The sequence below is a fragment of the Tachysurus fulvidraco genome, chromosome 12, assembly GCF_022655615.1.
Source record: "Tachysurus fulvidraco isolate hzauxx_2018 chromosome 12, HZAU_PFXX_2.0, whole genome shotgun sequence".
Taxonomy (NCBI): domain Eukaryota; kingdom Metazoa; phylum Chordata; class Actinopteri; order Siluriformes; family Bagridae; genus Tachysurus; species Tachysurus fulvidraco.
In genome coordinates, this window is record NC_062529.1 from 19,875,753 (window position 1) to 19,891,155 (window position 15,403).

The 15,403-nt window shown below is 35.3% G+C and overlaps 1 protein-coding gene across 1 annotated transcript; it reads right to left on the reverse strand.

Annotated features, from left to right (window-relative positions):
* Positions 1-4,466: 4,466 nt before the first annotated feature.
* LOC113640577 (heat shock factor protein 5-like) lies at positions 4,467-11,109 on the reverse strand. The gene is made up of 8 exons (XM_047821284.1): positions 11,062-11,109; positions 10,416-10,508; positions 9,399-9,845; positions 8,109-8,582; positions 7,079-7,423; positions 6,005-6,096; positions 5,720-5,842; positions 4,467-5,626 (listed from the first exon to the last, which is right to left on the reverse strand). The coding sequence occupies exons 3-8, from the start codon at positions 9,838-9,840 to the stop codon at positions 5,537-5,539; spliced, it is 1,566 nt and encodes a 521-aa protein (XP_047677240.1). The 5' UTR covers positions 9,841-9,845; positions 10,416-10,508; positions 11,062-11,109; the 3' UTR covers positions 4,467-5,536.
* Positions 11,110-15,403: the final 4,294 nt, after the last annotated feature.

Genomic DNA, 15,403 nt, shown 5'->3' on the forward strand with positions numbered 1-15,403 from the left:
CAAAACGGGAAATCATGCGTAAAGAGGTGGAATACTTGGTGAAAAATGGGTTGGCAATTCCTAGTTGCAGTCCGTGGAGCTCACCTTGTGTGTTGGTGCCAAAACCAGATGACACTTTTAGACTTTGTACTGATTACAGAAAACTCAATTCCGTAACCGTCATTGACTCATTTCCGTTACCACGAATTGATTATTGCATTGATACGGTAGGTAACGCCACTTTTGTCACAAAATTAGACCTTCTTAAGGGATATTGGCAGGTTCCACTGAATCAGAGAGCTGCTTTCATCACTCCAGATGCGTTTTTACAATATACAGTAATGCCGTTTGGGCTGAAAAATTCACCTGCTACTTTTCAGAGACTGGTTAATATTGTACTTGCTGATGTATCAAACTGTGTTGCCTATTTAGATGATTTGGTCATACACTCTTGTGATTGGACTGATCATATGGAATCCCTTCGTGCTGTCTTTACTAGACTAAAAGAAGCTGGGCTAACGGTAAACTTGGCAAAATGTGAGTTTGCACAAGCCACTGTGGTTTATCTTTGGATGAGGGTTGGCCAGGGAAATGTTTCTCCATTGGAGGCTAAAGTTAAGGCCATTCTTGATTTTCCAGTTCCCACAACTCGACGGGAATTACGCCGATTTTTAGGAATGGTTGGTTATTACAGAGGGTTTTGTAAAAACTTTTCTTCAGTTGCTGAGCCATTAACATCCTTACTAAGTCCAACTACTACATTCAAGTGGTCTCCTGATTGTCAAATTGCTTTTAAAAATGTGAAAGCTTTGTTGTGTTCTGCTCCTGTTCTAGTTGCCCCTGATTTTACTAGGCCTTTTAAACTGAAGGTTGATGCAAGTGGTGTGGGAATCGGAGCAGTGTTGTTACAGGAGGATGCGAAGGGAGTAAACCATACGTTTTGCTACTTTTCGCGAAAGTTAAACAAACACCAAGTAAGGTATTCCACGATTGAGCGATAAGCTTTAGGCCCTACAGCACTTTGAGGTATATGTTGGCTCAAGTATCTTGCCTGTAGTGGTATATACTGATCATAATCCGCTTGTGTTTTTATCCCGAATGTATAACCACAATCAACGGCTCATGAGATGGTTTCTTGTAATTCAAGAATATAACCTGGAGATGAAACATAAAAAAGGTGTTGAAAATAAAATTGCAGATGCTCTTTCTAGAGTTTAAAAAGAAAAAAGAGCAGCTACTATATTTGTTTTGTGTGTACTGTATGTGAAAGTGGAATGCTGGTCATAATTCTTCCTGAATTTTTTGACTGCAGAAAAGTCTGTAACACACTGCAACCATCTTCTTTATTTGCTGATTTTTCCATATGTCTTCTCTGCTGGTGCCTCCATTGTGTATAAGCAGATTTTGTTCCTGCCTTTCCAGGTATCACAGGGAATTACACAAGTGCCCATGCACCCCGGTTTAGATTTACCAAAGTTAAATTTACGGTTTAGTTAAATTTACCAAAGTTCATAAAACATTTATTTCTAAGGTCTAAACATGCTGATAGCACAACATTTTGCTGCTTGAGCATCCTAACTCCTTATTGGTGGAACAGTATTTTGCCTCTAGCCATCATGTGTCTCTATCCTTTAGACAAACATCTAACGACTTTAAACTTTAGGCAGTATCTAGTTTAGTATGTCACATTTTTGGACTGACCATGCAATAACTGTTATTTTATACACGTTCTATGTTTTATTGTATTGTATTATTAGTTATGCAGTTGTGTTTAAAATTGTCTTTTTGTTCCCAAATAATTACAGTATGAATACTTGCAATAATATTTTTTTTTAATTTTAGCTATATAAAACAAAATGCTTCCTCAGTCAACCAGCAGTAAAACTATACAATATGTATATTAATATATACATATTAATGTTAATATTAATATGTATATTAATGTTTTCGATACATCTTGGATTTATATTTTTATTAAATAAATTATTCAGGAAATACTAAAAATGGCGTTGATAATTAACTGTCTTCCCAGGTGACTTCTCATTGGTGGTCTAAATAGAGATGAAAGCAGCAGCCTGAATGAGGAGAAAACAAATACACACATTCACACTAATGCTTTGCATCACATAGCATAATCTCAAACCTATCACCTTATAAACAGTGTTTTGGAGTAATGATGGTCATACTATGACATTTGGATACCACTCAGAGATGTTCTCTTCTTGATCACTTCCAATGCAAGAAATCTCTACTTGCACTACACTGTAAAAAATGATTTTTTTTTGAACTTGTAAATAAAGATAGCATCATTTAAGTAAATTTTACAAACAAATACTATTTTGTCTTTTTACTTCAAAATGTCACGTTTAATTCAATAAGATACTTGCGGTTTCGTTTTGATTAATTTTGCTTAAATACATAGGTAAATTCAAATGGAACTGCCTAAGTAATATGTACTTAGTGTTTTGTCATTTAATGAATTAATGCAAAAAATAACAAAACCAAGTAAAATGTACTCAAAGAAGCCAGGCAATCTATGCGCATGCGTTCCTGGTTGTGGTGTGGTGCAGAGGAGTGCAACGGAAAATCGTCTTGAAGACTGATTATTACACGGTAAGTTAATTAAATATTTGTTTATTGGTCAATTTAGCTACCTTTGCAGAAAATTATAGAACTATTAAGACTGGTGGCTAAAGGGTTAAGGCATCAAGTGTTAATAGTTGACAGAGTTAAGTTTGCTAAAGAACCGATTTGCACAAACATCTGTTATTAGCAAAATGCATCTGTGTTGAAAGGTAGGGTCTGGTCTGGTCTGGTCCTCGGCGTGCAAACCGTTGATTTTAGAAAGCACTTTGAAACGGTGAGTGTAAATAGTCTAATATATAAATATCTTTCTGACAATAAATGATTACCCTAAAACCTATATTAGTTAATTGTTAATAAGTTGACTTAGTGTAAATGTGTTGATTGATGCTAGTTTTTTTTTTCTCATTTTCTGCCCGTTCACAGTAACATGAGCTATTTCCGACCTGACGGAAATAGCTCATGTTACTATGAGTATTTTGCTGGCATAAGTTTTTTTTTTTTTTTTGTCGGGTCATATAAGCATGTATGCATGTACAGTACACGTGCTTGTCGCTAACGCTAGCATCTCAGGTGATTTTTCTGTCGTGTCATATAAGCGTGTATGCATGTACATGTGCTTGTCGCTAACACTAGAATATTCTCAGGTGATTTTTTTTTTTTTTTGTCTGTGCATATATGCGTGTATGCATGTACACGTGCTTGTCGCTAATGCTAGCATATATCTCGGGTGTATTAAAATAACCGTTCAAAAATGTGCTTCTTAAAGTTTCTCTTATTATTTTTTGTTTGTTTCTAGTAGCAACTTAAACTGCTTAAAATATTTAGTCATTTGCAGATGTTCATTAACGTTTTACAGTGAATGTGATGGAAAAACATGGAAGCTACAGCAGAACTGTACCACTTCCTTGCCTACATCAAGATTGTCTGTGCACATTTTAACTAAATTGATGCACTTGAGTTCCACTTTTCTAAGATTCTACTTGTTGAAGAATGTATTTTCCTCGAAACACTGTATTGTATATCAAGTAGTGTAATTAATGACAGAAATTTAATTTTTGGGTGAACTAACCCTTTAAGTGCAAAGGGTGATCACAACAAATATTGCTTTAATCAATAGAAGGTAAATGAAAATTAATTTATGAAAACATTTTAAAGGCATCCCCACTTTACAGAATATTTACACAAGTGCCTAAAACGTTTTACAGTACTGAAGCTTTGCAACTAGTTTAAGTGTCTTGCAGACACAGTTCTTCATTTCTTAATTTTTTCATTCTTCATTTAATAACAGATTTAACCTCTGTGTGGGGCACTTATCAGACAAAAATAAAGAGAACATACAACTTACTGTACAATATTCTAACCACTTTTTCACTCATTTGTGTATTTGACTGGATGTCAGAAGAGACATGTTTGAAGATAGCTTCACCAGTCATCTAATGAAGATCGTTGTACTGGGCAGCACCGCAGGAGAGGAAGATGCCAACATAGCTGATGTCGTCATCGTCATTGAGGGAACTGCGGTACTGTCGGGATGCAAGAATCTTATAAATTCCTGCCTTCTGCTCATGGGCTTCATATACTCCCTGAACTTGAGCTATCCTTCAAAGCTAAGAAACACATTTGAACTGTTTCAGAAATTTTTTCTTGGACTGGATGCTTTGAAATTTTCTCCAAAAGTTAGCTCTTTGCAGAGAAAGCTATTGATGTAAGTCTGCTAGCTGGCCATTTTGTTTGGCAATGAGTGTATTTGCTTTTGTATACTTTTTGTATTTGCTAATTGTTTAAGTGAGAATATCCGCAAAAGACTTGTTAAGCTAAAGTTGTACTGAACTGTTTCACATAGTTTGTCCATTGGTTTGATCATTTCTTTAATAAAAGTACTCAAGGAAAATGTGTTGTTGTTTTTTTTTTTTTTTTTTAATTTTTTATTGAAGACATCAGTTATGATGCATCACAAATTGTTAGATATGTAGATATGTTAGAACATTTAAAGTAAAGGTTACTCAGGATAACTAAAAAGATAACTAGGCCTCTTGTGTAAAAAAAATGCAATAAATCATATATTTATAAGCATTACTTAAGTAATATTTACAAACAAAAAGTCAATAAAATTTACTTCCCAAGTAAACTTAACAATTAAAAACTTAAAAATGTCTAATTAAACTTACTAATAATTATGTTTAGGCTTTTACTTGGCAAATATTTGTAAATTTACTAGCCTTTTCTGAGTGAAAAAACTTTCCAAGCTTTTTTCAAGTAAATCCCACTCCAAATTTTTTACAGTGTACTTAGAAATGTTGTTCTGATATGATCTTTTGTAAAATCTTGTCTGAGATATTCAGACTCGGTACATCACGTATGTACTTATTGAAAGAGACATGCAATGACTAAGAACATCAACAAATTTGTAACTGTGTGTTAATGTTAAAGCAGGTGCATAGAACAGGATTAATCAGGTTGCTTAGTAAATACAGTAGTATAGATTAATTAACAGCATTTTACCAGCTGAATAGTTGCACATGCTGATTAACATTGTAAACAATTTATGTTTAGGTTATAGTTTAAGTGTTTTTTATTACCTTGCACTTTTGTTAAAAAAATAAATTAATTTAAAAAAAAATCAATCTCATGAAATCAAAATAAAAATTGCATCAAGGTGCATCACTGCTGTTTGGTAAATTATACTACAATTATCAGTGCATTTTAGGAGCACACATGTTAGTGTTTACATGAAATTTGGCCTTGAATTGTCCATTTTTAAAAATGAAGCATAATACAGTATATGGCCTTGAACTATCAGAGCCAATGATAAACCTGGTACTGGATACAGAGTTTTGGTTCTTATAGTACATACAATATATATATATTACACAAAGTCTATTATTAGCACGGGGGTGTTCTTGATGGGGATCATCTAATCTGACTTAAGTGCATAATAATACTTTCTGTATAATCTGACCTGCATTTCATTTTACACTTTGAAAACAGTATCTGGGTTCATGTAACTTTTCCTGGGATCCAGATCATCATCAGTGCAACGGACATGGCTGACTGAGGAGTCCTGGAAAATGAGTGGTAAAATTCTGTGTTACAGCACACATTAAGGTTTTATTTTTACATCTCATCTGACCTGCAATGCTCTGCCTAAACTGACCTGCACTTCAACTTCCACTTCATCAGTATCCAGGTTCATGTAACTTTTCCTGGGATCTGGAGCATCAGCTGATTTCCAGTTTGGATTCTGGACAGTGTACTGGAGGTGGCTAAATGAGTAGTCCTAGACAATAAGTGGTAAAATTCTGTGTTACAGCACACATTAAGGTTTTACGTTTACATCCCTATCAAACCTTATTGTAGCTACACATTCTAAAATTATTGCACTGACAATTTCTTTTTGATTAGTATGTAAACTAAAAAAAAAAAGTTTCTCAGCTCTCACAGGATCAAAGCCACAATGAGTGTAGGAGGCAACTTCTTGTTGGGAGCAGCGCATGTTTGAATCAAAGAAGCCTGGCATATAGCACTGATACTCTGCAATAAAATAAACAAAACAATGAATTCTGACAAACGGCTCGTTGTTGTGTACTGTAACATGTTACAAACATCTTACTAGTGCATTATTCTGGAATAACATTACAATACAATGCAGCTCCTAGCGTCCATCTACTGGACTAAACGGCAAGGTGAAATATCAATATTTTTACAAAAATTTACAAAATTTACAATAACTGTATTACCCAATTTCCCCCTGGGGATTAATAAAGTATTCTGATTCTGATTATAAACACTCAATGTACACAGAAATCGGGCATGTGCAATGTAAAGCCTGACTAATATACTGGTTGGCCAAATTAAGGGTCCATTAAATCAACAGAAATCATGTGCATAAAGCACCACAAATAACACTTTAAATATGTTATTAAAGATAAGGTTAAAAACCATATATTTTTATAGTGCTGTAATCACTTGCATTTTGATAACAAGAGTATATGCAAGGCATTGTGGGACTTGCTGGTTATAGTGCCTGCTTGTGGAACTAAAGACATAAAGGAAAGCCATGTTCTGAAAATTTTATTTTAAATAAATATGTTAAATGTTAAAAAAATGTTAAATGTTATATTATAAATAAATGTATAAATTTGTTACTGTAATATTTTTACATTCTTTGTGCTTTATTATTAGAGGCTAGACAGATCAGGCAAGCACAATTTGTGTACAGTATATAATAGAATTATATTGACTGATAATATAATATGTCATCTTAATTTATATTCCCTAGAAATCTATATTTGGGGGGAAAAGTTGGATAGATAAAGTGATACTCGTGGAAGTTAGACAAATATCTGTTACTTATTAAGATTCAACACTGAAATTCAGTATTGAACATCCAGTATTGCATGGAAGCATACGTCATACTAATGCCCAATACTATTGTGTTTGCTACAGCAGCATGCAACTGGGCTCCTTATTAGTCTTAGGGTAATTAAACTATTAACTCTTAACTATTCATTACCTGGTGCATCAGGTCTGCATTGTGAGTAATGAGGTATGAAGGCACTTAAATTCCCATCAGGCACTGCACAACGTAAGCCCTGTTGCATTCGACTGGATGGATGTGCCCACGGAAAATCTGTCTGGAAGTGACAGAACTCAGACCTTGAATCACCATGTGAGCCCTGTAGCATTCGACTGGATGGATGTGCCCGCAAAAAATCCATCTGGAAGTGACATAACTCAGGGCCTGAATCACCATGAGCTGTCACAAATGCCTGGGAGGTTTGGGGTGTTGTGTCGGACCCCTTCCCCTGCTGAGAGTACAGGTGATGAGGAGTTCCTTGGTGCTCAACTAAATCTGTGCCTGAACAGATAGAGACAAATCATACATTAATGAAAAAAAGTAATAAAAGTACAGATGAATGCCAAGGAAACAATGTTAGATAGCTAGATCTTTTTCTTTGTCTGTTTAGAAATTTCATCATATCCTTACAAATTCTTTTCAAAGGACCTGGCCTAAAATGGTTAGGAGAATGAGGAGGAAGGTGGAAAGGACCAAGATGTCTGAATATGCACACTGGGCCCAGAAATCATTCCTACATGCGGTTTTCTATGAATTCCAATCTTTCATATATTATTTACTTGATGCAAAACTGACCTTTCCTAAAAACTTTTTTAAAGTACTAGAGCTAGCTCAGCTACTACAGTTATGGGGTAGTGGGTAGTGTTTTCACAATATAGATCCAAAGAACCCTGCTTCAATCCTGAGCTCCCATTACTGTCTGTATGTACTTTCTGCTGCTTAATGTACTTAGATTTCGTAACTCCTACATCCTCCCCTTACATTCCACAAAATAGATGGGTTATGCTAATAAATAGCATATAGTTATGAATGTATGTGATGGGCTGGCATCCCATTCAGAGCACCCAGTTTTATTTTGACAGGCTCTGGAGCCCCCTTGAAACTGACCAGGGTAAAGTATTTACTAAAGATAAATGAATGTATAAATAAAAGAATAAATTATAGTTTGTTCTGCCCATATACTGACCGACCACAGCAGAGTTCTCAGGTGAATTCCACATCGGATAATAGGAACGTCTTGACTGCTTGGACACTTCTATCCCAGCGGCAAGCTTGGCCTTGTTGGAGGGTGTCAGTCGCTTTAGCTTGACCAGAAGCTCTGGGTTAGCCCGTTTGAAGTTGGGGTTGGCAAAATGATGCATGGTGCTGTCTCGCCTCTCTGAGATCTCAGAATCTGGGTGCACTTTTCTGAAGCCGTACAGGTTTAGCTGACGAACAAAACTGATGAAATCTTTTGTTTCGAAGTACTTGTTCATCTGCTTGTTGGATGTAGATAGCACTTCAGCTTGGAAGGCCTCCTGGCAGATCAGTATTCCTTCCCCACTGTCATCCCAGTAGATTGAGCAAATCCGAGGATCATTTACCAAATGCCACAACTTGCTGGGAAAGTTTCTGCGGTTGATCCGGACGGAGAGAAGCATTTCACTGACTTCCATGCCAGCTAAATGATTTGTAACCAAAAGATAAGAGGTCAGTGTTATTAAACTATAGATGTTTATCCATCTAGACAATTACTAACTAGATTGTGACAGTTGATCTGAAGCGTGAACTAGTTAGCAAGGCAGCTATCTAACACATTCATCCATTTTCATTAACAAATGATTTGATCAATAAATAAATAATGATTAAGTCGTCAAAGAAATTGAAATCAACAACAAGCTAGCAACAGCTGTGCAGAGTTGGCTGGCCTCATGAGTGTAAAAGAAATTTTAAAAAATAAATAAATAAAGGTCTATTCGAATAGCCTACATGATTTACACGATCGGATTATTACTGATATATGACCAGATCATATACAAATATCTGGAATCTCAGCTCCTTCTGTAGAATCCTCATTTTCATCCATGATCAGAAGCATTTAAACTATTTGCAAACACTTAAGCATGCTTGTGCCTTGTGCCTTTGAATTCAAAACTAAGGAAGACGTGTGGTAATTCTAGAATGTTTTGGTAAAATACATGAATATACAATAAGTGCAGGCTTGGATCTATCCAATCAGAGTAAAACAAGTGACTGCGATTTCATTCAATCGCAAAATAAAATCCTGCTGTTTAATAAATTGTAGGTCAACGTAGAAAATATACTATTTGAAAATATTTTGTTTTGAGATATCGAACACCCCACCAATAAAAAAACTGCAATGAAACTTTAAGGGAACACAACAGCAAGTCAATTAAAGTATATTGACTTATAGTTTGTTCTGATATATATCCATACAGTATATATAGTTTGTTCTGATATATGCCCATATACTGACCGACCACAGCAGTGTTTTCAGGTGAATCCTGCTTCGGATAATGGGAACGTCTTGACTGGTCGGACACTTCTGGCCCAGCGGCAAGCTTGGCCTTGTTGGAAGGTGTCAGTCGCTTTAAATTGACCAGAAGCTCTGGGTTAGCCCGTTTGAAGTTGGGGTTGGAAAAGTGATGCATGGTGCTGACTTGCCACTCTGAGATCTCATAGTCCGGGCGCACTTTTCTGAAGCCGTACAGGTTTAGCTGACGAACAAAACTGATGAAGTCTTTCGTTTCGAAGTACTTGTTCATCCGCTTGTTGGCTGTAGATAGGACTTCAGCTTTGAAGGCCTCCTGGCAGATCAGTATTCCTTCCCCACAGTCATCCCAGCAGATTGAGGAAATCTGAGGATCATTCACCAAATGCCACAATTTGCTGGGAAAGTTTCTGCGGTTGACGTCCATCCTAGCTAAATGATTTAGAATCAACAGATAAGAGCTCAGTGTTATTGAACTATACATATTTATCCATCTAAACAATTATCTTCAATGATTTGTTAAATGAATGAATGAACGAATGAATTAATAGATAGATAGATAGATAGATAGATAGATAGATAGATAGATAGATAGATAGATAGATAGATAGAAAGAAAGAAAGAAAGAAAGAAAGAAAGAAAGAAAGAAAGAAAGAAAGAAAGAAAGAAAGAAATTGCCTTTAACAGCAGGTATCCAGAGTTGGTTCACATCCTGAGTGGAAAATAAATAATAAAATAACAAAAAAATACAAAAAAGGTGAATAGATAGATAGATAGATAGATAGATAGATAGATAGATAGATAGATAGAAAGAAAGAAAGAAAGAAAGAAAGAAAGAAAGAAAGAAAGAAAGAAAGAAGTCAAAAAATTCCCATTAACAACAGCTATCCAGAATTATCTCGCCTCCTGAGAGTAAAATAATTTAAAAGGTCTATACGAATAGCCTATATGACTTACACGATCAGATTATTTCTGATATATGATTATATCCTACACAAATACCTGATATTATCTCGGCTCTTTCTGCAGATTCCTCGTTTCCAGCTTTGATCAGAAGCGTTGAAACTATTTGTAAACACTTAAGCACGCGCGGACCTCGAGCGTTTAAAACAAAACATAAACAAGTGGAGGCGCCGTAATTCTAGAACGTTCGCGTCAAATTCGTGAATATGTAATGAGTGCGCTTGGATCTGTCCAATCAGAGTAAAACAAGCGACCAAAAAATTGAGAAAGAAAGAAAGAAAGAAAGAAAGAAAGAAAGAAAGAAAGAAAGAAAGAAAGAAAGAAAGAAAGAAAGAAATTGCCTTTAACTACAGGTACCAAGAGTTGGTTCACATAATGAGTGGAAAATAAATAATAAAATAACAAAAAATGCAAAAAAAAAAAAGGTAGATAGATAGATTAGATAGATAGATAGATAGATAGATAGATAGATAGATAGATAGATAGATAGATAGAAAGAAAGAAAGAAAGAAAGAAAGAAAGAAAGAAAGAAAGAAAGAAAGAAAGAAATCCCCAATAACAACAGCTATCCAGAATTGTCTCGCCTCCTGAGTGTAAAATAATTTAAAAGTATACGAATAGCCTACTGTATATGACTTGCACGATCAGATTATTTCTGATATATGATTATATCCTACACAAATACCTGATATTATCTCGGCTCTTTCTGCAGATTCCTCGTTTCCAGCTTTGATCAGAAGCGTTTAAACTATTTGGAAACACTTAAGCACGCGCGGACCTCGAGCGTTTAAATACAAAACATTAACAAGTGGAGGCGCCGTAATTCTAGAACTATCGCGTCAAATTCGTGAATATATAATAAGTGCGCGCTTGGATCTGTCCAATCAGAGTAAAACAAGCGACCAAAAAATGCAATGAAAACATTAATTGAAAGAAAGAAAGAAAGAAAGAAAGAAAGAAAGAAAGAAAGAAAGAAAGAAAGAAAGAAAGAAAGAAAGAAAGAAAATTGCCTTAACAACAAGTATCCAGAGTTGGTTCACATCCTGAGTAAAAAATAAATTAAAAAAAGAAAAAAAAGGTAAAGAAAGAAAGAAAGAAAGAAAGAAAGAAAGAAAGAAGTCAAAAAATTCCCATTAACAACAGCTATCCCGAATTATCTCGCCTCCTGAGAGTAAAATAATTTAAAAGGTCTATACGAATAGCCTATATGACTTACACAATCAGATTATTTCTGATATATGATTATATCCTACACAAATACCTGATATTATCTCGGCTCTTTCTGCAGATTCCTCGTTTCCAGCTTTGATCAGAAGCGTTGAAACTATTTGGAAACACTTAAGCACGCTCAGATTATTTCTGATATTCTGATCATTTCCGCCGTAATTCTAGAACTCGCGTCAAATTCGAGAATATGTAATAGGTGCGCTTGGATCTGTCCAGTCAGAGTAAAACAAGTGACCAAAAAATTGAGAAAGAAAGAAAGAAAGAAAGAAAGAAAGAAAGAAAGAAAGAAAGAAAGAAAGAAAGAAAGAAAGAAAGAAAGAAAATGCCTTAAAAAGTATCCAGAGTTGGTTCACATCCTGAGTGGAAAATAAATAAATATAAAAAATTACAAAAAAGACAAAAAGGTAAACAAACAAACAAACAAACAAATAAATAAATAGAAAGAAAGAAAGAAAGAAAGAAAGAAAGAAAGAAAGAAAGAAAGAAAGAAAGAAAGAAAGTCAAAAAATTCCCATTAACAACAGCTATCCAGAATTATCTCGCCTCCTGAGAGTAAAATAATTTAAAAGGTCTATACGAATAGCCTATATGACTTACACGATCAGATTATTTCTGATATATGATTATATCCTACACAAATACCTGATATTATCTCGGCTCTTTCTGCAGATTCCTCGTTTCCAGCTTTGATCAGAAGCGTCTAAAGCACGCGCGGACCTCGAGCGTTTAAATAAAAAACATAAAAAAGTGGAGGCGCCGTAATTCTAGAACGTTCGCGTCAAATTCGTGAATATTTAATAAGTGCACATTAAGGTTTTAATAAGCTTGGAATTGTCCAATCACAGTAAAACAAGCGACCAAAAAATGCAATTAAAACATTAAGGGTCAATTAACGTAAATCGATCCCCAAATTAAAGTCACGCTCAATCTGTCAAATTAAACTTTTAAGTATTAAAGTTCGAGGGTTGTTTAACCTTCCTCTTGTGTTAGGGTCAGAACTGACCCGTTTTTAGGTTTTAAATGCTTAAAAGTACCACATAAATTTGTTAATTGTATCAAGGCTTTTTGACTTTGTCAGGAACCTCAATTTAAACAAAATTTAAAAAAATTTTTTTTTTTTACTAAATTTTAAAATGCTCTGGTGAATATTATGACCTTTGTGTAGTTAGGGTCAGTTTTGACCCAGTTATAATATAATATTATAATACTATAAATATTGTCAAATCTGAAATCATAAACACGCTGTCAGCTCACTAACAATGTCAGCCAACAGCCCACTGACAGCCAGCTTCTTTTCCAAACCTGTGAGCTTTAGTTAGGGGCTTCTCTCTTTGCCCGTTTGTCCCCTTCCCTGAACAAACAAAAGAAACAAACAAAGACGTATACGTCCAGACACCTAAGGCATGCATAAGACCAATTCAGTTTGGAGTTAGTGACTTGCAGAGTACACATCGCCATCTTGGAGCATGCGAAAATGAAAAGACAATTTACGACAAGCCAAGCTCTGGATCATATCTTTGCTGAAAATGAGGCAGAGGACAGAGAACAGCATAGTGATATGGACAAGCATGTTTCTGATGATGAAGATGATGTAAAGTATCAACGGAAGACAGACACATCTAATGAGTCTGATGAAGTGGTTGCCAGTGCTGAAGTAACATATATTGAAGCTCAGTACCTCCTGATTTTCATGGCAGCAAACGTCTTAAAAATCTACAGATTTACACTGTGAGTGGCATCCCTGAGAAAAAACAACGAAAATGTGTAGTCCTTGAAATGACTACTGGACTGCGGAATCACAATATCACGTGTGACAATTTTTTACCAGCTATGACCTTGGACAAGAACTTCTTAGAAGGAAACTTACCATGGTGGGCACAATAAAAAAAACCTGAGTTGGGGCATGGTGGCTTAGTGGTTAGCACGTTCGCCTCACACCTGTGGAGTTTGCATGTTCTCCCCATGCCTCCAGGGTTTCCTCCGGGTACTCCGGTTTCCTCCCCCGGTCCAAAGACATGCTTGGTAGGTTGATTGGCAGCTCTTGAAAATTGTCCGTAGTGTGTGTGTGTGCCCTGTGATGGGTTGGCACTCCATCCAGGGTGTATCCTGCCTTGATGCTCGATGACGCCTGGAATAGGCACAGGCTCCCCGTGACCCATGGTAGTTGGGTAAACGGTAGAAAATGAGAGTGAGTGAGTGAATAAACCTGAGTTGCCCGTTGAAATTTTGCAGGTGAAGCACAGGGCTCCTCTTTCTTCAAAATTCACTTTTACAGACACCACCACTGTTGTTTCATGTTGTCCAAAAAAAAAACGGAGTGTTGTACTTACACTATGTCCACTTTTCACAAAGATTCTGCTGTCTCATCACGAAGTGACAAAAAGCCCATATTAATCCTGGACTATAATAAAAACAATGTACTGTAGAGGTGGACAACCTGGACAAGCTGACTGCCACCTAGACATGCCAGTGAATGACCACACATGCATCTAAAAACACACACATACTCATGCATGTTTTTGCACACAAAGACTTTTTTGGATTTAGTAGTAATAGATTTCTATTGGTTTGATTTGCTTGATTGGTTGTTGTGTGTTTGACCTTGCAAATCTATATTTTGTATCATTACTTGTTCTGCTTTTCATTTTGTATTTGTATTAATGTTCTATTTTTAAAAAAAATATATGGGTCAAAATTGACCCGTAACACCATAGATGTTACAATAGTTAATAAAATTAAAAATATATATAAAACAAAAAATGTATAAAACAAATTTATTTAAGAGATGTGTCCTAATACTCATCAGTAATAGTCAGGAAACATAACAATCTTTCATTTATTTATGTAATTCTCTTGAGGTTAATTTTACCACTTTTTGGAATTAAAAACGAAAAGTATGCTGTCAAAAGAAAGGCCCAGGGGCCACACCAAAAATATTAAAACCAATCTTTTTATGGATAAGGAAACCTAACATGGTATCTAAAAGGTAGGAAACAAATCTGATGATAAATAATTGTTTTGAGGCTATTTTATGACTGTTTTAAGACACGGGTCAAAACCGACCCGTTAACATAAGAGATGGTAACAGAAAGCTAACACAAGAGGAAGGTTAAGTTAAATCCTGCGTTAATGTGAGCGCGCTTCCTATTGGCTGCGCTATTGGTGACGCTACGACGTGCTGAGTTAAATGATCTGCAGTAGAGCAAAGGACACCTGCTGTGTGTGAGAACATATGTTGTAGCTCCACAATAAAAGGTCAAATATATTAATATATTAAAATAATTAATATATTAGCTCATGGCCAATTTTAGACACAGTATGAAAAGGATTGCACAAACTATTATAGATTAGATTAGATTAGATTAGATTAGATTAGATTAGATTCAACTTTATTGTCATTGTGCAAGGTACATGTACAGAGCCAATGAAATGCAGTTAGCATCTAACCAGAATTGCATAGATGGCTTATTTACAAGGGTATATATATATAGGGTGGTTTTTATATACGATACAGTATGAAATGGTATGACAGATACAAAAGGAATGTAATTATGAATTACATAATTACATCTGTATAAATACACATGTATAAATATGGATGGACATACAGAAGTGTAATGATAGTTTTTGGGTGGTGTAAATATGCATGATTTTAAAGTGGTGCAAAATAGTGCAAAACACAGAAGAAAAGTGACAGTACATTGGTGATTTTTAACACCATATCAGCTGTTCAGTACAGAAACAGCCACAGGAAATATTATACTATACTATTATTATACTATTTTTCAGTAGGCTATATT

Bases quoted from the DNA above. Each gene is read 5' to 3' on its own strand.
- LOC113640577 (XM_047821284.1), bottom strand. From the start codon at position 9,840: ATGGACGTCAACCGCAGAAACTTTCCCAGCAAATTGTGGCATTTGGTG. The intron at 8,583-9,398 runs GTCAGTATATGG...CAAATCATTTAG, and splicing joins TGAAAACACTGCTGTGGTCG to CTGGCATGGAAGTCAGTGAA. The intron at 7,424-8,108 runs GTCAGTATATGG...CTATCTGTTCAG, and splicing joins TGAGAACTCTGCTGTGGTCG to GCACAGATTTAGTTGAGCAC.